Source organism: Eublepharis macularius, chromosome 7 (assembly GCF_028583425.1).
Source record: "Eublepharis macularius isolate TG4126 chromosome 7, MPM_Emac_v1.0, whole genome shotgun sequence".
NCBI lineage: Eukaryota > Metazoa > Chordata > Lepidosauria > Squamata > Eublepharidae > Eublepharis > Eublepharis macularius.
This window is the reverse complement of record NC_072796.1, coordinates 107,576,755-107,598,712: the sequence shown is the minus strand read 5'-3', so window position 1 is coordinate 107,598,712 and position 21,958 is coordinate 107,576,755. Positions and strand designations below refer to the sequence as shown.

Genomic DNA, 21,958 nt, shown 5'->3' with positions numbered 1-21,958 from the left:
GTGGTTCTGAGGCCCCATCCTTGGCTTTTGCTCAGGGATGCAGAATCGCTAAAACAACCCCTGCCTTCACCTGTCACCTTCATGGTGGAGGTTATTGTCTTGAAAGTTCAAAATAGATTGAGACCAGGATATTTAAAAGATTGCTTCCTGTCTTACATAAATCCCTATCAATTAAGATTTTTGGAGAAGTTCTCTGTTTTTCCCCACCTACTGCAGGTAATGCGTTTTTTGTTGGCGTGCATCATCTTTGAAACTGCCCTCTCACAAAGATCCACCTGGTGCCTAGCCTTTTTAACTTTAGTTTAGTTTTGCTCAGACGTCTAGTAGACTCTTTTTTTCCCTTTTAATGTCTCATCGGTTTAATTCAGACAGGTACACGCATAGATTGTTTGCTGTGTTCATGCGCTTCCTCCATGCACAGAGTGTAACTGACAGTTTCCTGGTAATTTAGAGCCTTGAATCAAATTCCGTTTGCTGAAGAGTCTGAAACCAGGATGTTCTTAATCATGTGCCAGGCTGTGAAATGTTTGAAATAAATAATGTTCCTAACTAAATGGGATTACTCATTGATAAAATTAAATTAAAAGATGCTTAGACCCTTTGAACACAGGAACCATTTGGAGCTATGTAAAAGCAGCCTCTGATACAGGTATTTTTTTTAAAAAAAAATCTGGTTATCAAGTCTATGGTTAGAGTTTATCTCCCCCTATGGCAATGTGCAAGAACCTAGATTACTGTGGGCACAGGATTCATGCAGAGGATTCATGCTGAGCAACAGATAGTTCCGTTTGTGTTGAAGACTTACTGTGATGCACAAGAAGTTGCATTTGCCATTATTAGTTCGCTGATTGCCATTAAACAAATTACTTGCCTCTGTCCCTCATTGTCTCATCTCTAAAATGTGTGTGTTCATGTGTTATGTCCGTAAAGTGGGATGATGTTGAGAGGTTATGGTTGTCTGTGTTTAAGAATCCTCTGGAGTGGATTTACTGTGTCACCTTGAGCTAGTCATTTATTGCTGTTCAGGAGCAAACTGTCCTCTAAGGGCCAAGCTACAAGTGACGAATGACACTTGAACGGCAAGTGTATTTCTCCCTGTTCACTTGCCCTCCACTCAATCCACTTGCCGTTCAAGTGTCATTCGTCACTTGTAGCTTGGCCCTAAGATGCATGAATGCTTAATATCTTAATAATATAGACTACATGTACATGACCTTATGGGAGGGAGAGAGAATACGTGTCTGTGTCAAACTCACCTTGTGGCCAGTGGCTGGGTTTGCTTGCTTTTTTCATTTTTAAAAATGTTCTTATCCTTGTGGATTTACTTCCTTATTGTACTTAATAAGAGCTCATACATTGCCGTGGTGAGTCATATCAATGGTCCATCTGGCTCATTCTGTTTTCCAGTAAGATGCCCCAACCTGATGCCCCAGAGAAGCTCACAAGCACGGCTTTGTTGCTGTATCAGTCACCACGTGTGACCCATTTACCTAGAAGTCAGATGTTGCTGTGGCTTCCAAGAAATCTGACAACCTGTTTCATTAGCTTAGTTTGCTGGATTCCATGGCAGTTAAAGAGGTCAACTTGTAGCCAGCTGGGTGACCTTGGGTCAATCACAGTTCTCTCGGAACTCTCTCAACTCCACCAACTTCACAGAGTGGTTGTCACGAGGATAATAATAACACACCTTGTAACTGCTCTGAAAGGGCTTTAAGTTGTCCTGAAGAGTGGTATATAAATCAAATGTTGTTGCTGTTGCTGTTATTGACATCATTTTCCAGCTTGACATCTGCAGTGAGACAATCGATTGCTTTGAGAGAGAGTAAGATCAAACAGGCCAGGCCATTACAGGTGTTGACACCAAAGTTTAAAGACAAAGGAATGACTTTCTGATAACACTAGTAGATTATACTTTGCCTACACCAGTGCCTAGATGGTGTGTGCCCATTATACTGCTTACCCTTGGGCTGAAGACAGACAACAAGAAAGTTCAGAGCCCATTCATATATGCTACAGATCTGTTTTGAGCATGTTTCTGGCCACCAAAAGCTAAAAAAAACCCTACATCCAGGTGCCTGAAATCTCCCAGGCTGGAGGAGGCAGAAGTGGGCAGGTGGTGGTAATAGCAGTAATGCATGACAGCCGTCTGAAAGAAACAAGACCAAAAGGACCAAAGGACATTGGCAAGCATTCAGTCAGTGGGATAAAATTTTGAAGGTAGGCTGAGAGTGGTGTAAATGTGCTCTAGGTTCTCTTTAACTTGTCCGTCTCCAGCCTTAACTTTCTCTTTTCTAAAACTTGACACTAAAGTAAAATTTTGGACCAAAGGAATTGTTGCAAACCCTTCCGATAACTGTTTTCCATTTGTTTTTGGAAACAAATATCAGTCAGGAAGGAGAACACACAAAGTGTGTTTTCATCTTCCATCCAGGGGCTTGGGTCCTGCAAACCAGCCAAGCTTTATTGAACTCCTTCCACTAGTCAGTCTGGCACTGAATCACACAAGCTATTTCTTATAGAGCTTGGTGGCTGTTTTGTACAGTTGTGGATAGAAATACAGCAGAGGTACTTTATGGACAGATCTGTCAGAACAGAAGCCTACAGTTTTATAAAGGTCTTTCCTTCCATTTCTTCCACTGAAGAACCTCCATTTTCTCAAAACATTTTGTGAACACTAGAACTGCTTGTTTATTTGTACATTGAACTGTCATTTGTTGTGGGATTATTTACCAGTGCCTCTTAGAATAGGCAGCTTCATTGGGAACGTTATTTTATCCCACTTCAGTTAAAATTAAGGGGACTTAAATGTCAACTTCTGCTGTACTGCATACCATGGTCCTTTATTTAAGTAGACATAAACTGCACTCTAGCAGCACTGTCCCTGATGTGCATATAGATAATGTTTGCTGTGGCATGAAACAATCCCTGATTTATATATGAGCAAGATTTAGGTCCAGTAGCAGCTTGGAGACCAACTAGATTTCCAGGGTATGAGTTTTCAGGAGGAGCTCTGACTCTTGAAAACTCAAACTCTCAAAATCTAATTGGTCTTTAAGCTGCTACTGGACTCAAATCTTGCTCTTCTACTACAGACAAACACAGCTACCCCCCTGCAACTGATTTGTATATGTGTTTCACAGGGCTTTTTTTCTGGGAAAAGAGGTGGTGGAACTCAGTGGGTTGCCCTAGGAGAAAATGGTCACATGGCTGGTGGCCCCGCCTCCTGATCTCCAGACAGAGGGAGTTTAGATTGCCCTACGCACCGCTTGGTGGCGCGGAGGGCAATCTAAACTCCTCTCTGTCTGGAGATCAGGGGGCGGGGCCACCAGCCATGTGACCATTTGCAAGAGGTTCCGGAACTCCATTCCACCGTGTTCCAGCTGAAAAAATGCCCTGGTGTTTCATCCTTTTTACCCACTCTGTGCATTTCTCCCTTTGGCACTTCTAAGGTCCCAGACAGGGATACACAATGCTACTGCAACTCCTAGTCCTGGTATGAGCTCAGGGAAGGAGCACAAGAAGCAAGAGGGAGAAGACAGAGGAGGGATGATCTATTCTCCCTTGTTTGTTTTTCTTTTCCTATGCCGGAGCAGCCTTCCCTTCTTCATGATCTTCCCAAGGTCCCCAAAATAAATTGGCTAATAGTAATAATTAGGGATGTGCGTTTTGGCTTTCTGAATGCCAAAAGAAAGCCGAAACACTTTGTTTCGGCTTCTTTCGGGTTAGCTGAAACGTTTCAGAGAACGTTCCAGCCTAAAGATAAGCCTAAAAATAATACAGCTCACTTCACATTAAAGAATCACCCCAAAAAATTGCTGTCAAAAGCACTTTATTTCTTTAACTGCTTTAGGTTACACAGTAGGAAGGCACAACAGGGCATGAAATCAGTGTACTACACAAAAATAACACAACTCACTTCACATCAGAGAATCACCCAAACACAATTGCTGTCAAAAACGGTGAAGTGGGTTGTATTATTTTGTGTAGTACATTGCTATCATGCCCTGTTGTGCCCTCCTACTGTGTAATCTAAAGCTGTTCAAAAAATAAAGTGTTTTTGAAGGGAATTGTGCTTTTGTGATTCTCTGATGTTAAGTGAGTTGTGTTATTTTTGTGTAAGATACTGCTGCCATGCCCTTTGGTGTGCCCCCCTGCTGTGTAACCTAAAGCTGTTCAAGAAATAAAGTGTTTTTGACAGGAATTGTGCTTTGTGATTCTCTGCTGTTAAGTGAGTTGTGTTATTTTTCTGTGTGGGGGACTGCTGGTGTAATGTGTCATAATGCTTTGCCTACTTGTACTTTGAAAGGGAGAAAATAATTTTTAAAAAACTTTATTTTGTGTTGTTCTTGTTTTATTCTTTGTTGTGCAGTTGGTTCCCATCATAGGGAACAATGGGGCTGGCTGGCCAGCCATCTCTGTAGGTGGTGGGGGAACCTGAGGAAGGGTGTTTGTGGTTCAGGTGCTCTTTCACAGGGACCAGCTGGCACTCAGAAGTGTGCCCACCATTGTGGCACCCCTGGGCTGTGCAGAATTGCCCAGGGAAAGAGAATTTAGAAGTTCCCAGCATAGGGAACAAAGGGAGAGGGCTGGCCTTTGCCAGCCTGTTCCTGGGGTTATGGGTGTGGGGCTGCTGGGGGTGGATTTGGGTCTGTGAGGGGCTAATGTGGGGATTTGGGTCTGTGTGTGGCAGCTGGGGGAGAATTGGGTTTGTGTGGGGCTGTAGGGGGTGGACTTTGGGGGCTGAGAGCACCTACTTGGGGAGGCCATGAAATGCCTCCCCCCAAGTGGGAGTAGGCTGAGCCTTGGTGGGGGGGGTGGGAGTAAGGGTGGGAGAAGGGCCCCTGAGGGTAGGGGTGGCATTTTGCATGCAAAATGCCACCCCTGGCAAGACAAGCCTCCCCCAGCTGTCAGTGGTAGAGAACAGAGCACCTACTTGGGGAGGCCATGAAATGGCCCCCCCAAGTGGGAGCAGGCTGAGCCTTGATGGGGGGTGGGAGGAAGGGTGGGAGAAGGGCCCCAGAGGCAAAGGAAGCCTGCCTCTTCATTTTTTCCCCATAGGAAATAATGAAGAAAGATGAGCAGCAGCATGCTAACAATATGCTTACCCTTCGCTTTCTTATGGGAGGATAGGGGGACCTGCTTTGGGGGGCCATAACATGGCCCCCCAAAGTCCAATCTGTCTGAAACTTGGGGGGTTGTTAGAGAGGGGTTAGAGGAAGGTCCCCACCAATTTTGGGCTGATTCGGTGGGAAAATGCCTCCCCCAGGCATCCGGGAAGACGGAGGCATTTTCCCATTGAAAAAAGCCGAAACAAAGCCGAAACAAAGCTAAAGCCGAAACAAGAATGCCGAAAATGTTTTCCTTGCACACCCCTAGTAATAATGATGTGGTTTCTTTCCACTGCAAAAGAAGCCCTTGACTGGGCTTATAACCAACATTATACTGTTGGTTATAATGGAAAGCTGATACAGCCGTGCAAGGAAGATACACGTTACAACACACTTACGTTAATGCGCATTGAGAAATGTTGTGCCGGCTCTTTCAAATACAATTCCTTTATACATTAACATGAGAAACAAGCTTTAAACACAAACGTTACTTGCTTTTATGCTACAAATCATACTAAGGCAGTAGTAAATCTTAGGGGAAATGTGTTTCAGACAATGTAGAGAGATCTAAATACTTGTTGAAAGAACAGATTTGTCACTCAAGCTATTAATATATTTTGTCAGCTGCTGAACCTTCTCTGAATGTAACAGGTGAGGCTCTTGTTAAAGTTTAAGAATTGAGTAACCAGCTAAATCTATGAGCAATAAGTGATTTTATTGTCAGAATAAGCTATGCAGAATGCGTTCTAGGACATAGAGGCCACTTCTATCACCCACTTGCCCAGGGAGATAGTAGGTGCTTGCAGGTCTAGATGCATGCCACACCTTTTCCAAAGCTTGGCTTACCCCAGCTTTCTACAACATAGAGACTTTTTGAGAGTTCAGCCATGAGAGCTACTGTAGCATAGTGGTTGGGTTGCAAATCAGACTCTGCTGGTTCAAATCCCACTACTGCCATGAATTCAGCAGGCAGCCTTGGATAAGCCATTTCTCTCAGCCCCAGCTCCCCAGCTGTATTGAGGGGATAACACTAACTTTGTTCTCCACTCTGGGTGGAGCACTAATCTGTCTAGAAGAGTGGTATATAAGCACACTGTTGTTGTTACGCAGCAGCTAAACCACATTTAGTGTCATTTGTAATAGCTGCAGAGGAGTTAGCCATGTTAGTCTGTAGTAGCAAAATCAAAAAGAGTCCAGTAGCACCTTTAAGACTAACCAACTTTATTGTAGCATAAGCTTTCAAGAATCACAGTTCTCTTCGTCAGATGCATGGAGGGCAAGAAGAAACTAGTCAGATGTATAGGTGGAGAGGGGAGGGAGGAGTAGATGCAAACAGTAGCTTCTGTTAAGGAAGTCAGTTACTTCTGATAATGAGATAACCATTCATAGTCTGTATTCAATCCCAGCCTGACTGAGTCAAATTTACATATGAATTCCAATTCAGAAGCTTCCCCTTGGATTTTGTTTTTGAAAGATTTCTGTTGAACTACAGTGACCTTTAAGTCCTTGATGGAATGTCCTAGTAGATTGAAGTGTTCTCCCACTGGTTTCTGGAAGTTGCCATTTTTAATGTCAGATTTGTGTCCATTTATTCTTTTGCGCAGAGGTTGGCTGGTTTGCCCAAGGTACAGAGCAGATGGACATTGTTGGCACATGAGGGCATATATCACATTGGAGGATGAGCAGTTGTAAGAGCCAGAGACAGTGTAGTTGACGCCATTGGGTCCTGTAATTGTATTTCCTGGGTAGATATAAGGGCAGAGCTGGCATCTGGGTCTGTTGCAGGGCCTGGTACCTGTGCTGGTGACTCTGCTAGCCGATTCATGATTGTAAGTGAGAAGTCGAAAGCTTATGCTACAATAAAGTTGATTTGTAATAGCAGCTCCATCTGTTGATCAACTACTGCCATTGTTGAATAATTAATGCTGCCCAAAAAAGCAATGTGGCTACAAACCATATGGCCTGTGGCTTATCCACACAATGAGCCACTGTTCACCAAGGCTGCATCTGTACATCATTGTATATTGCACTATCGTTGCATTATAGCAATCATTCCTAACTGGGATGCCTTGACCATACAAGAAAATCTAGTTGCAAATGAATACTGTAAAACAGTGATAGTGTGAATACAGTCAAGTGGTAACAAATCCATACATCCCATCTCATTGATGCAATTTCATGAACCGTCAGAGAAACATTTTTGTTTCTTTTCAGAAATGACGCAAATAGACCATGTTATGGCAAAGGGCATGCAGCCCAGCCCCTTTAGATACTTGATAAAGAGTACCTATCATCCCCAAAAGAGAGAGGATGCTGTCTTTCCACCTCTCCACTCTACATCATGATTATAATTTCAAGCAACATCCACATAGCAGCTGTTTCACGTAAAGTCGCTCTTGATGCTTGGCATTTACAAGTTGCCAAGTTCAGTTACTAACATATAATAATAATAACAACAACAACATTTGACATATACTGCCCTTCAGGATGACTTAACACCCACTCAGAGTGGTTTACAAAGTATGTCATTATTAACCCAACAACAAAACACCCTGTGAGGTGGGTGGGGCTGAGAGAGCTAGGAGCTGTGACTGACCCAAGGTCACTCCGCTGGCTTCAAGTGGAGGAACCCGGTTCTCCAGATTAGAGTCCTGCACTCTTAACCACTACACCAAACTGGCTCTCCAACAGAGAGCAATTGAGAAGACTTAGAGGGTGTGGGATTCTGGTGAGCCATTGCCAATCAGAATTAATTAGTACAGTACTATAGGAATTTTGTAGCGCAACTAAGGTGGGACAGAAACCCTGGACACGGCCGGAGCAAGGTGAAAAATGGCTGTCATGAAGCATAATGACACATGTTACCATTAGGTTAACTGGTTTAATGTTCTCTTGCTTCAAGCTTTACAAGGACAGCAGGTCTTCTGCAGCTTCTTATGAGCATGGTGCATCCAGCCTGATGCAGCAAACCCATTGAACCGTGAATACTACTGATTTGGAGTCTCTGAGTAGGAGAAAATCCAAGAGATGTAACATTCACAAGCAGCAGGCAGCTTCTGAATAGCCACTGCAGTATCTGAGCAATACAAATGTGACATTTCAGCAGCTTCCATAACATTCACATTCTTAACTCAGCCAGATGTGGAATCCCATAGTAGAAGTTTTCCTGAGATACAGAAATAATTACTGCTGTATTGTCTCTTCATTTCAGCTGCATTTGGGCAAAGTTTCTGATCTGAGCCTTTGAAATAAACAGATTGTGCGATTGCAACTCAAGCGCTCATCACAGCCTTAATGTTGAACTCGGCGCAAACCTTTGTTGTTGTATCTCCAATTTTGACAATTTTTTTTCTTTGTGATGATCATTACCTTTTCAAAATCAACCTACAATGAACCGTCACCAGTCCGTTCTCTGCCACTGAAATGTAAACAGAATAAACCTGAAACCATGGACAGTGAATCAAAGCCAGCTGATGACAGACAAGGAGCCTGTATTCCCAACCATTTTAACCACCAAAAAACATCTGTTTCACTGTGCTAGTAATTCCACCTTTTAAGAAGAGTTTTTTTCCAAAGATGGGAATAATTTAGCTATATTCTCCCCTCAAAAAAAAAAAACCCAATTCATGCATTTGTAATTACCTGGTTTAGTCTGCATGCTTAATCGGTTTGAGTTGAGTTAGAAATGCTACATGCATCTGATTTCAATCTAGCAAGGAAAGAGAGGGAGAGCATGCTCTGAGTATTGGACACTTAACTACTCTCACATCTGCCAAAACATTCCTGTGCCAAAAGAGAGAGAGAGTAAATCTAACACTGGGACTGTTTTCGAAAGAAGCCACTTGACTCCGATTAAATGTTTAATTTCCTTAAAACAGTGTTTTGGATTTAGGTCTTTGTTCTTTCCTAGTAATTGGGATTTCTGTTGTAGTTTAGGAATCTCACTTATCGGCTGGCTTGGCTCCAGCCATACAGCTGGCATTGCAAAGCTGGAGGGAAGTGAGCAGCAGGCATCCTTTCTGGTGGCTTCCCACTTGGCAAGGAGTGAAAGGGAACAGAAATTGAGGATGCCATCATCTGGCTATATTCTTAACAAGGAATTTGTTACTAGGAATGAAACTGAAGTAGGGAATGAACGTTTAGCCGTTTGAAGGAAATCCTGATATATAAGAAAGAAATTAGATGTCAGCAGCATCACTTTGCTTGCAGTGGAAACTATGGGCACCCCCCCCCCAAATCCATCAATTTCTAGTGCATTTTCACCAATTCTGTTGCATTCTGGGAAAATCAGTAGTCATGTAGTTGCCTAAAGCCAAGTTCCTTGTATTTTTCACATGAGAGAGCAAAAGCATGCATCCAATCCCTGGAATGTACAGATTAGACACAATTACTAGCATTGGTGTGTTTAAGTGAAGGTGATTTTATTGGTATGTGTCTCACAATGGTTTTGTTTCAGAATAGGTATCCAGTGCCAGGGCTGTTTTGAAACCTGTAGTTGTACAATGTGTGTCAAGTGCCTTTCCTACATCATTAGCCTAGTACAGAATTGTTAAAGAGGGCATTTTTATGAAGGGAATAGGGCTGTAGTGTAAGGGGAATGGTCATGTGCTTCCATAAAGGGGGTCTGGACTACAGTCTATGCCTGTTTATGGTATGTGTTATCTTTTTATTGTATGTGCTATCCTGCACTTCTGCTTCTGCAATTCCATATTGTGCATTGGTTGACATATTGTGTCTGATAGCTTTTGCTTTGTTTCTAATTTTGTAATTCTAGTCCAGTTGTATTGCTTATTAGAGTTCTTATGCCAATAACACAAGTAATTAACTTGTGGAATTCATTACTTCCATATGTACTGATGACTGTAAACTGAGATATATCTAAAAGAGGGTTAGACAAATGGTATCAGGGACAGTTATCCATGATGACTTAATGGGATGTTCAAAGACAGTAAATTAAATGTTCAAATACAGTAAACTTTTGCATTTTAGTGTTGGATACCAACTACCAAGGGGTGCCTTATTCTCCATGCCTTATACCTTCATAGAGTCTTTCTGGTTGGTCACTGTGTGAAACAGGATGGTGGACTAGACAAACCGATTGTCTGATCAAGCAAGGCTTTTGCTTTCTAGGGAACAAGGCATACCTGTATCCTTTGACACCACTAATGAGCAGATACGCCAACTTATTTTAGAACTCTTCTGGACTCCTTGGACAAAACTGTGTATTGTGCAAGACATTTATGACTGAATGTTCTAACTTTTTGTTCACTTTAATTTAGCCTGGCTTGGTCACACAAGCAATTGAAGTCCTTGCTTGAGGTGGTCATATTTTAGGGTATGTGTTCTGAGGTGTTTCTGTAACATCACTGAGAATGTTGAATAATATATGGCTGTATGTGTAATCTGAGCACTGTACCCCAATACATTGAAAATCCAAGGAATTCTAGGATGGATCTCTCAGATAAGTAGGTACCCTTAGGTGTCACTGTAAAATCTCTTGAGGTAGACCTTTATTTAATTTCTCTCCAGTTCTTTTCAAGGAGTCAGAATGGAATACAATTTAAAAGGAAACACGTATCTAAAATTAGTGATGCTACAAAATTTGAAAACAATAGGCTTGTAATGCAAATTTACCCTGCTCCTATACTCATCTCTCTTACAAGTTGATCTTGCCCTGAAATTATTACTCCATTCTCAGTTAAAAAATGGCAGCACTGAATCTCATATATTTCATAAAATACATATTTATGGAATATGGTCCACTGTATACCATAGTCTGTAGCCACATTTTCTTGTATCCCATTAGTTGTGTGAGAAAGCTTTTGCATAGGCAGCTGAAGTTTGGATTGTTTTTCCCTAGTTCCCTGTGCTGCATCACAGCCTTTGGAGTTGCAAAAACAGCTTGTCAAAAACCATGGGAAGCTGCTGTAAAGGACAAAAAAAGAGTGAAAACTCTTTCTATATGCATAAAGTCAACTACTTTTTACACTGGATTGCAACTTTTTACATATTTAACTAAACTAAGCTAGATTTATGGATCTGTCCCGCAAATTACAAAATAATACTGATGTTAAAATTTTAGCCAAATGATTGACTTCTCTTGTGCTCTCTTTTTGTCTCTCTGTTACCTCTACAGAGTTGCTGGAACTGTGGTCGTAAAGCTAGTGAAACCTGCAGTGGTTGCAACACGGCACGATACTGTGGCTCGTTTTGCCAACATAAGGACTGGGAGAAGCACCATCATATCTGTGGACAGACACTTCAGGCCCAGCAACAAGGAGAGACACCAGCAGTCAGCTCCTCCGCAACACCCAATAGTGGAGCTGGGAGCCCCATTGATACACCACCAGCAGCTACTCCTAGGTCAACCACCCCTGGAACCCCATCCACCATAGAAACGACTCCTCGCTAAGACTGAATTTAGAACTTCTTAAAAAGCAGACAAAAATACAAAACAAAAAAATCCTCATCCTCAGATGCTCAAAAATTTTTACTGAACTGTCATATTTCAATACTTTAAAAAGAACTTATATACTGTACCTTGAGGTAGAAGTAAAATACAGAAGGCCAGTAACGGGTCATAATGACTTCTTCTGGAAAACAAAGATATCTTTTCTTTAGGAAATGGAAAAGAGCAGATAATTTAACACAAAAATGGTAGATTTGACCTCCTCCCTGTTATTTTCCAGTAGCTGGGATTTTAAACTAGATGACCTCATTAACAGATGCTTTACCAAACAGCAAACCAAGAGATTGCTAATTGCTGTTGAAAGCAAAAATGCTAATAATAAAAAGTCACAATGTTCTTTATAACAATAATGGAAATTTTTTTAAACATGAGAGAGAGAGAGAAAGAAATAAAGGAAAAAAATAAACCCTCAAGGGCATGAGCATTGGATAAAGCAGCAGACATTTTAATAAGAAGATGAATAGCGTCCGTGGGTTACTGACTGAACTCTGAAGACCTGCATCGAAACACGCAGATGTGCAGCAGATTGGAAAGAGACACAGATGTTCATTTTTTTCTTGTTTCTGAATGAAAGATAATAATATCCAGGTCAACAGAATGAAAAATGGAAGATGATTTGCAGTGGGATGTAGGACATAAAACAGCAGCAAAAGGGAAAAAAATATTTTTGCCATCGTACAAATGGCTCCTCTTCTTTTCTGTTCTTTGTTTGGTTGTGGTTTTTTTTTCCCCTTTTAGTACAGAAATAAGGACAGAGCCTGCAGTTAATTAGCATTTTGGCAGCAGCTACATCAAGCAGCTGTCTCACCCCTCCCTCCCAAAAAAGCTTCAAAATTTCCTTTACTTTTTTGCAAGGTTCCACAGAGTAAGACAATCGGGTCTATTTCCACCTCATTCATTTTTGTATCAATGATGCAGATAATACGGTGACTCCAGCTCCCAAACCCTTCCAGATTATTTCCATCCCATCCTGTCTGGGTTTTTAATTAAAAAAAAAAAAGATTTAAAATGGGGAAAAAAATCTAGTAGTTCTCTTGGTGTTAAAACACTTCTGTCCTGTGAGGTTTCCCAATGGTGTTTTTTCTTGTAAATGTGTTGGACAAATGTGAAGATGCATTGTAGTTAACCATGCTCACATTTAGTCTTCTTTATTACTAGTAGGTGAGAGACCTGTAACTTTCTATGCTGCTTTTATATCTGTATGTAGTAGTGATATTTCTCTAGTAGTTAAAAAAGAGGAAAAAAATCCCCCTTTTTAATTTGTTTGTCCTCAAGAAAAGAAAAGGAAAAAAAGCTATCTTTCGGAGCTGCTATTTCACTCTGTTATAGGGAAAAAAAATAATTTTTTTTTTTGGAACACTTAGCATGCTTCCCGGAATGCTAACATATTGGTGTTTTTGTAAGAGGGATGTACATAAATGTATTTTGCACTGTCACAATGACTCCCTAGGCATGCTTTTTTTAATTATTGGGCAAACTCTTTTTAAAGATGCTAGAGCCATTTCACCGAGTTTATCTGTAGGATAGAATAGTGGTGGGTTATTTTCTTATTTTCCTTTTTTGTTTTTTGGGTTTTATTTTGGTTTTGTTTTCAAAATTCACTAATAGGGATCTTTTTATAAAAAAAAATAAAACAGGCTATCATAACTTTTTAAGGAAAAAGCAGTGCATGAATATCACTGTAAGGTCGTTAGGTATTTCTGATTTTACAAAAGAAAAATAATGATGATGACGATGATTAGAGCTCCATATGCTGAGGTGTAGATTGACAGCTTTAACACTGCTGAATGCCAGGTTATATTACAGTATTACTACTACTATTACAAAAAAGGGAAGTCAGCCAAAGACTGATCTGATGGACCAAAATCTGAATTCTGAAAAGCACCATTTTTACTTTCCAAATGATCAGCAGGTTAAACATGTCCAGCAAAGGCATAGCATATGCTCACTTAACCCTTCATTGTCCAGGGTCCAGGCCTGAAGTACTTGTTAGTAAGTCACCCAAGAGATGGTTGTGTGCTTTTCAGCCACGTAAGCATAATGCAGATGTGCAGTGAATGCCACTGTGGAAAACATTTCTAAATTCTGTTCTCTAGTCTTAATCCAAGCACTGTCTAAGAGAAGAAAGTACTGGTTTTTGTGAGGTTTGCATAAAATTGCTTCGTTGGCTTTGATACGGGGAAACTCGTTCAAATCCCACATCAGCTACAAGGATCATTGGTGGCCATGAACAAGCCACTTTCAGTCAAACCTACCTCACAAGATTGTGGTGAGGCTTATCCTTGTTGTACAGTGCCTAGCTATTTTTAGGTGCTTAGTAAATGACAAACGGAACATCAGGAGAAGGCCTTGATTTCTATGCCCTGTTCGTTGGCCCTCTAGGGTAACTCGTTGGCTGCTGTGTGAAACAGTTTGCTGGAGTAAATGTACCGCTGATCTGATCCAGCAATTCTTATGTTTTTAAATATTTTTTATTAAAATGCTACTCTGAGCTTTTTGTAGGAAGGGCGGGATACAAATGTAATTACTTCTACTAATAATGCATATCAGTTATAATATAAGCAAGAATAATAATCATAAGGGGTCATACAGTCTGTACAACCAAAGGTAGGGTGTTGTGTTGCCACATTTTACCTTTCGGGCACAGCAGTTCTCCTCAAATATTTAGATTTTTACTGAACTATAACACTGGGGATTGGAGAAGGGGTGACACAGTGCGTCATCAGAGAAAACGAATATGCCTTTTTGTGGGGTGGATAGAATTGCCTAACTGCTGAGTGGCATGGCTTTTATGTCAGACTCTAGAGATGGGTGCTTGCCCGCTCTGCTTGCCAGGCCCCCTGCCTTACTTGGAAATCAAAAGCACATAACCACCTTCTCAGACAAGTCCTGTCTTATCATGGTGCTCCCAAACTCATTTGACCTCACTCTGGTTTTTGTTCTGCTTGCGACTCTGGACAGTTATTTCCTCTAGAGCTATTCTGTGTTCTAGATTATGAAGGGTTTAATAATCCAAAAAGAGAGAGAGATTGATTCTCTCATAATAATAACTCATATGTCTCTAGAAGCTGTGATGTATGTGAAACAGCACTGTTGCTCTTGAACATTAGTGTGTGAAAGAAGGATTAGTACAGTACGTCTCATTACTTTATAATTCAGGGCACCCGGAGTGAAAAAAAAAACAAATACAAAAAAAGAGAGAGATAACCCCCTAACTCTGAGCTCTATCTCCTCCTCCTCCTCTTCCTCCTCTCCTCCTGTTTTGCTACAGTCTCCTCAGTGGCAAAAAGTTTCACTCTACCTCTGACAGCATGTATATTGCACCAGTAGCTATCAAAAAACTGGTCTAGTCAAACCAAATGGGCACAAAAGAACCAGGATACCAAAAGTTAAGCTCATACAGCTGCAAACCATATCACTTCTTGGTAACAATGCAGACCTCATAAACCTAAAGAAGAGAAAGAAAAAAAAAACCTTTTGTTACTTTCCTTTTTTGCTTGTCACTTCTTATACAGGCTATGTGAGAGTATAATTTGTAGGAATAACACATTAAAAAAGCTAACTTCATTGGATTATATCTGAGTGGTGATTTCTAATAGGACTAGGGCGTCCTCTTTTTCTCTGTCTCTTCCTCTCCTCTTTCTCTTTTTCTCGGTCATGAAACTGTGTGTGTGGCAGGGGCTGCCTGTCTCTTCTTTTTTAACAATTTCTTTTATCCTTTTTTTCTGTATGTATGTATGTGCGCGCGCGCGTGTGTGTGTGTAGGTGCATGTCTTGGGGATTTGAAATTTACAAGGCTGGATTACTTATGCAAAGCATGCCAATGTCTGGAAAACATTTAGGGGGGAAAAGTGACTCCATGTTGTCTGAATTCCTCAAGGGACAGGAAAAAAATATAATTGGAGACTGTTGAAATGCAGTTTTTTTTTCAAGTACTTCAGATTTCTTTTTTTGTTTGTTTGTTTTATTTTGAACTTTTGTTTTGGGTTCTGCAACATTATTGTGAAAAAAAGAAAAAAGTTGTTGTGCAATACTTAATTCAGACATGTACCACAAGTTACTGGTAGACTAACACTGGGGTTGGGGGTGGGGGCTAGGCATCATGCTTCTGTCAGCATTCTCTTGAGCTTTTAAGTCTACTATGTCTGAACTGTGGTTTCTTGTTTATCCTTTTTTTTTTTCCTTTAGTTGGACTGTAATGTATGGTCTGTCAACCTGTGAATCTTTAAAGTATGATTCAGGTATTGTTGTATTCTTTACTGTGTAATAAAAAAACGTTAAAATCCGTATTCCTCAATCCTTTGCATAGCTTTATTTTTGTCCAGGAATGTATAGGACTAACAGTACAATCCTCTGCCTGAGGATTACTTGGAAGCAAGTCCCACTGATTTCAATAGAACCTACAGCTAGGTAAGTGAGAGGGACCATGGCTCAGTGGTAGAGAATCTGTTTGCCATGCCGAAGGTTCCAGGTTCAATTCCTGAATCCTGGCATCTCCACTTGAAAGGACCCAGCAGTAGGTGATGTGAAAAGCCTCCATTTGAAACCTGAGAGAGCCACTGCTAGTCTGAGTAGACAATACTGACTCCAATAGGCCAAGGGTCTCATTCAGTATAATGCAGTTTCATGTGTTCAAGTGTCCACAGCCTAAACCTATAATGCTTGGGAATAATGCAACATGCTTTCTGCATTATGCTTGGGAATAATGCAACATGCTTTGTCAAAATATACAGATGGCCAATCTGGAACTGTTACATGTCTGAACCTGTGGCTGTGATCTGTGAACATCAACAGACCATTTCTGTCCATCACCTCACTTGACACACTATGAAAAATAGCATAAGACTGTAAGTGTCCACTCACTTACTAAGGAGCAGGTCCCATTGGACTCAAAGGGATTTCCTTCTGAGTATACATGCTTAGGATTGCATAGCAAATCTTGTTAGCAGGAGTGTTCAGAAGGGGGGGGGGGGCAGATCCCTGGAAGGATATGCTTGCTGTAGGGTTTTCTTTCTAAGCCAGATTATGCATTATTTCTTTTCCAAACTTCTGAAAGCTGTTAAAAACACCTGTAAACTAGAAGGAAGCTGGTCTTAACTGGGTGAACAATGAGTCTGACTACATGAGATCTTAGAATGCCTCTGTTTAAATAATGACATGCTGCACAGATGTATATTTCTAACTATAAACAATATATGATGAGTAACGGCGGCACTATTTGAAATAAAAAGTGTACTGCCTTTTTGCCATTACTTTTATTGGATAGGACTCTGAACAAAGCCATATTCCAGGATGGTGGATAATATGCTGATGAGTTTTCAGATGCTTTCTTGTATTCATATTGTTTGTACTCTATACATTGTTTATAGCATTGTTTATGGTGTTATAGAAATGCAGGTTCTGGCTTTCTGTGCAGAAGACTATGTTCCTTCCCTCAAATCTCCAGCCAAAGGATTGCAGATAATGGTGATTGGGAAAGACCATTCTTTGCCTGAGAATCCAGACAGTCAGAACAGACAATAATGAACCAGATGCACTAGTCTAAATGTATACTAGATAATATAGAGGCAAGTAGGACACTTGATACATCCTGGGCTATGTTTGCATCCATGTGCAAGGAATGACCTTGATAGCATCAACAGACATGTACCAGCCTTTTGCTTTTACACTGGACATAAAATGAATGCTATTTCACTTTGGAATGGATATAGAAACAGATCATTTTTGAAGACCAAACAGGAACTGGAATTGGACAAGCCACTCAGAATGCTAGGCATTCTGGAAAAAATAATGTTCTTCTGTTACAAAAGTGAATCGATTTATACATCCATTATAGCAAATTCAACAATGGAAACTTTTTCTTTGAAGTAGCCAGATTTTAGTGAAAATGTACTCTACACTTGGGGAGAGATTAGCTAACGGCCTATTATATAAAGTATCATACTGTTCACTCTCTTTAAAAGAAATGTAGTTATGATTGCAGTTACTGTATTGTAACTATATTGCCTGTGTTGCCTACTTTTATAGATGTTAATAGAATATATATGACCAGTGTGTGTTTGTGTGTGCGTGTATGTGTGTATCTAGTATATACTGGAGACTAATGCATTTCTGTGTGTTCCTATAGCTAAAGATTATATATTTGGTGGCAATGACTGGGTCTCCTTTCAGATTCCAGTTCTACTCTTCTCACTCATCCCTCTCATTCAAGCACAGACAGGTCTTGAATAATGAAGAGATACGAATAGTAGCTAATACAATTGTCCATTTTTAAGTCCAGATCTTGGAACAATTGTATAAACAAAAATGTGAGGGTTTGATTGGTTTTTGATGAGTATCAAAATATCCTTCACTGCAGGTGGAAATTGTGTAATCAAATGCTTTTTAAAATGTTTTTAAAAAACCTCTCTCAACATGAAAACTAGTTGTCAAGGAAAGCTTTCTAGTCTAGCTTTTTCATTAACATGCTACCTTTGTGTTGGCATTTCCCTAACATACTAGAGCATCCATATATGTAATTCTCCCACTTGCAGTCTGAAGAGGTGAAGCCCAGGAACATTTAATGTATACACCAAGGGTAAGGCACATGGAAGAGTAACTTAACACACATTTCCCTCCAGGACTAGCCTCTAGGGTGAAGGAGACATAGTATGACATTTGAAGAACAGGCTAGATCTTGTGGAAATGACAGTATTCCATAGCTTTTTGATTCCATCACAGATTTTAAATGCCAGAAGGTTTACAGCTCAGCAGTAGACATTCATACATCTACACAATCCACGTGACCAAGATGCTTGAAAGTGGCTTAGTATCTTTTCCTCCTAGCTATAAGAATAACTAAGAAAACTTGTCTTATACAAAATTCCTTTGCTATACTTTCCTTTACCATTGTCCATGATTAACTTGTGTATTCTAATAAGTTCTTGAGTTGGGATTGATTGTTGTTTTTTTTACAGAGGCTTTTCCAAGTTAAAATGGGGGGGGACACAAAATGAACCCCCTGCACATACACCACTTTCTATGCCAGCTTGGACTGATTGTAGATTTGAGGCTAACCCAAAAGGCCAACTACATGAATGCCATGAGCATGCAAAAAGAGAATCTCTTCCCTGTGATACCAGGTGGGGCTAAGGAAGCCCCACTCACCTGTACCCACCTTCCCTCTCTCCTTAGATACTCTTTCTAACACATCCAAGATGCCACATTTTGGTCCAACTAAGAAGTGGAGAAGAAAATCCGAAAAATCCGAAAGAACAAATAAAAGGAGTGAATAATGAAAAGTAAATAGTAAAAAAGGTAAAGGTAGTCCCCTGTGCAAGCACCAAGTCATTACTGACCTATGAGGGGATGTTGCACCACGATGTTTTCTTGGCAGACTTTTTATGGGGTGGTTTGCTATTGCCTTCCCCAGTCATCTACACTTTACCCCCAGGAAACTGGGTACTCATTTTACCGACCTCAGAAGGATGGAAGGCTGAGTCAACCTTGAGCTGGCTACCTGAACCCGGCTTCTGCCGGGATCGAACTCAGGTCGTGAGCAGAGCTTGGGCTGCAGTACTGCCGCTTATCATTCTGCGCCACAGGGCTCTAAAAAGATTTAAATGATTTTTAATGAACAAACTCAAACAAAAGAGACAAAAATCCATAAAATGTTCTACTATATGATTAGTTGTTGATGCTGTTATTCATACAGATTATTAATATCCCGGGTTCTATGATGTGTTTTAATCATTTTTTTAGAAAACTGCCAACTACCTAGAACCTAAAATTTAACAGAAAGTTTAAATGTCTGTTAAATTTAACCTTTAATGGACAGTGACATAGAGCATTGATGATTTTGAATGTCTCTGATGCTTTTTACCTAAAAATCCCCATTTTGATTTCACTTCTCTCTTCCGCAAACTGAGCTGTTATAAATTTCATGCCATTTTGTGTTTGCTCGCTCCATATTTTCCCCATGAAGTATACATATATTTTTCAACATTGTGTGTTTCACAAATACTGCAGTCCTAAACAGAGTTATTCTACAATAAGCCCATTGAAATCAACAGAGCTACGCTGTAAATTGACATTACACATAGGATGCCGCATTACATGTGTTACAAGTGGGGGACCTGCAAGGCAAGGACTAGTGGAGGGCATCTTATTTCCCCGCCCCCATTATTTCCTCTTTCCCTTTGTTGAAATCCCTCACAGCCCCATCCCCTTTTCCTGCTTCCTTCTCTTCCCCTCTCCATCAACCAACCTAATATTATCCGCCCAACCTCACCTCACTGTATCCCCCTCCTCACATTATTTCCCCTTTTCTTCCTCTTGGCAACCCCCATACACTCACTTTACCAAGCTTTTTTTCCTTCCCACCCACCCGCTATTCTTTTATATGCCCCCCATTGCCAGCTGTATTTATTTTTTACTTCATTTCTACCTCACTTTTCTCCACAATGGGGATCCAGAGCAACTTACAGCATTCTCTTCTCCATTTTATCCTTGCAACAATTATGTGAGGTAGGTTAGGCTGAAAGAGTGTGACTGGCCCAATCACTGGTGTGACATTGGGCCAGTGAGCCTCTATTGCAGAATGGGGATTTGAAGTTGGGTCTCCCATCTCCTATTCCAAAACTCTAACCACTACTAGAAATGGGCACGAACCTGAATACGAACCAAAAAAATCCACGAATGAGTCCGATTCGTGGTTCGCGAACCAGTGGTTCATGGAAGCTACTTTCCATGAACTTCCACGAACTGGTCTACTGGTTCGTTTGGTTCATATTAAAGGGCATTTAACCTTTTCCTTCCACTTGCAAGTGGCAGGTCCCTTTAAACTATCAGCTGGCAGGTGGGGGGGGATCCACCACACGCCACCTGCCAGCTGATAGTTTAAAGGGACCTGCCGCTTGCAAGCCTCCTTCACTGCCTTGTCTTCTCCGTGGCCACGGCCTCCTCCCCCTTCTCCTGCAAGGGGCAGGAAGGCCATTTTCAGCCTTCTGTGCTGCTGTGCGGGCCCACAGGGCAGTGGCGGAGGCCAAATACGGCCTTCCTTCCTGTCAAATGGCCACTGTGGCAGCCATTTGAGGGGAGGAAGGCCGTTTTTGGCCTCCTTCGCTGCCATGTGGGTCTGTGCAGCAGCAAAGAAGGCCAAAAATGGCCTTCCTTTAAACACCTAAATCTCACAAACCCCAGCCCCCACCTCCCAGCCCCACATTTGCCTTGTCTTCTCCGTGGCCACGGCCTCCTCACCCTTCTCCTGCAAGGGGCGGGAAGGCCGTTTTCAACCTTCTGTGCTGCTGCACGGGCCCACAGGGCAGTGGCGGAGGCCAAATACGGCCTTCCTTCCTATCAAATGGCCACTGTGGCAGCCATTTGAGGGGAGGGAAGCCATTTTTGGCCTCCGTCTGGGTCTGTGCAGCAGCAAAGAAGGCCAAAAATGGCCTTCCCGCCCTTCAAATGGCCATTTTTGGCCTCCTCTGCTGCTCTGCAGGCCCACACAGTGGCGGAGGAGGCTGAAAACGGCTTTCCCACCTCACAGGAGGAGGCCGCAGAGAAGGTAAGTGTGGGGCTGGGGCTGGGGGGTTGGGGCTGAAGTTGGGTTTTGTGGGGTTTGGCCATTTAAAGGGCCCTGCCGCTTGCAAGCTGCAGGTAAGGGCCCTTTAAACAATTAAATGCCCCTTTCCCTGCTGCTAAGCAGCCGGAAAGGGGCATTTAAACCCCACGAACTGGTTCGGGAACTTGCCCCAGTTCATGGGAGTTCGTGGTTCCTGGTTCGTGGAAACCCACAAACCACGAACCACATGGTTTGGGTTTTTTGTGGTTCATGTTCACGTCTAACCACTACATTATGCTAGATTTTTTGAGGGGAGCTGCTGTTAAACCATAGCAAACATCAGGGCCTGGATGAATCGTGCAAGTTAGATAGTCTTCCTTCATAGGCCAAAAGAGCCCTTAAAAGTGTCCTACCCCCTCCCCTTGCCTTTTACCAACATAAGCCAAGGCTGGAAGACTTGGCAATACTGTTGTTGTTGCCTAGCAATGGCCACTAAAAGCATTTCTTTCTTAAAGCTATAGGTTCTGCTTCTATTATTTTGGGAAGTTTTGAACACCCCTACCTCCAGTTCTCTCTCTCTCATACACACACACACACACACACACACACACACACACACACACACAAACCAATCATATATATTCATTAGAGGTGTGCAACGAGAAAATTTGTTTCATTTTCAGATCTGTGGATTCTGAACAAACTCCACCCCACTATTGGTTTGTTCTTGGTGCTAGTTTGGCCCTTGTGCTCTTGCAAGGTGGATGTTGGTGGCACGTGCACACACGCATGCTGTTCTTTTCAAGGGGGGTGTTGGATGAAATGAGGCTCTGGGACAGC

General features: G+C 41.6%; 1 protein-coding gene across 1 annotated transcript in view; it reads left to right on the top strand.

Annotated features, from left to right (window-relative positions):
* Positions 1-15,864, top strand: part of RUNX1T1 (RUNX1 partner transcriptional co-repressor 1) — a 150,996-nt gene extending 135,132 nt beyond the window's left edge. The window contains exon 11 of the mRNA XM_054985633.1: positions 11,245-15,864. Within this exon, the coding sequence (XP_054841608.1) occupies positions 11,245-11,520 (276 nt within the window). The 3' untranslated portion in view covers positions 11,521-15,864. The remainder of the gene's footprint in view (positions 1-11,244) is intronic.
* Positions 15,865-21,958: the final 6,094 nt, after the last annotated feature.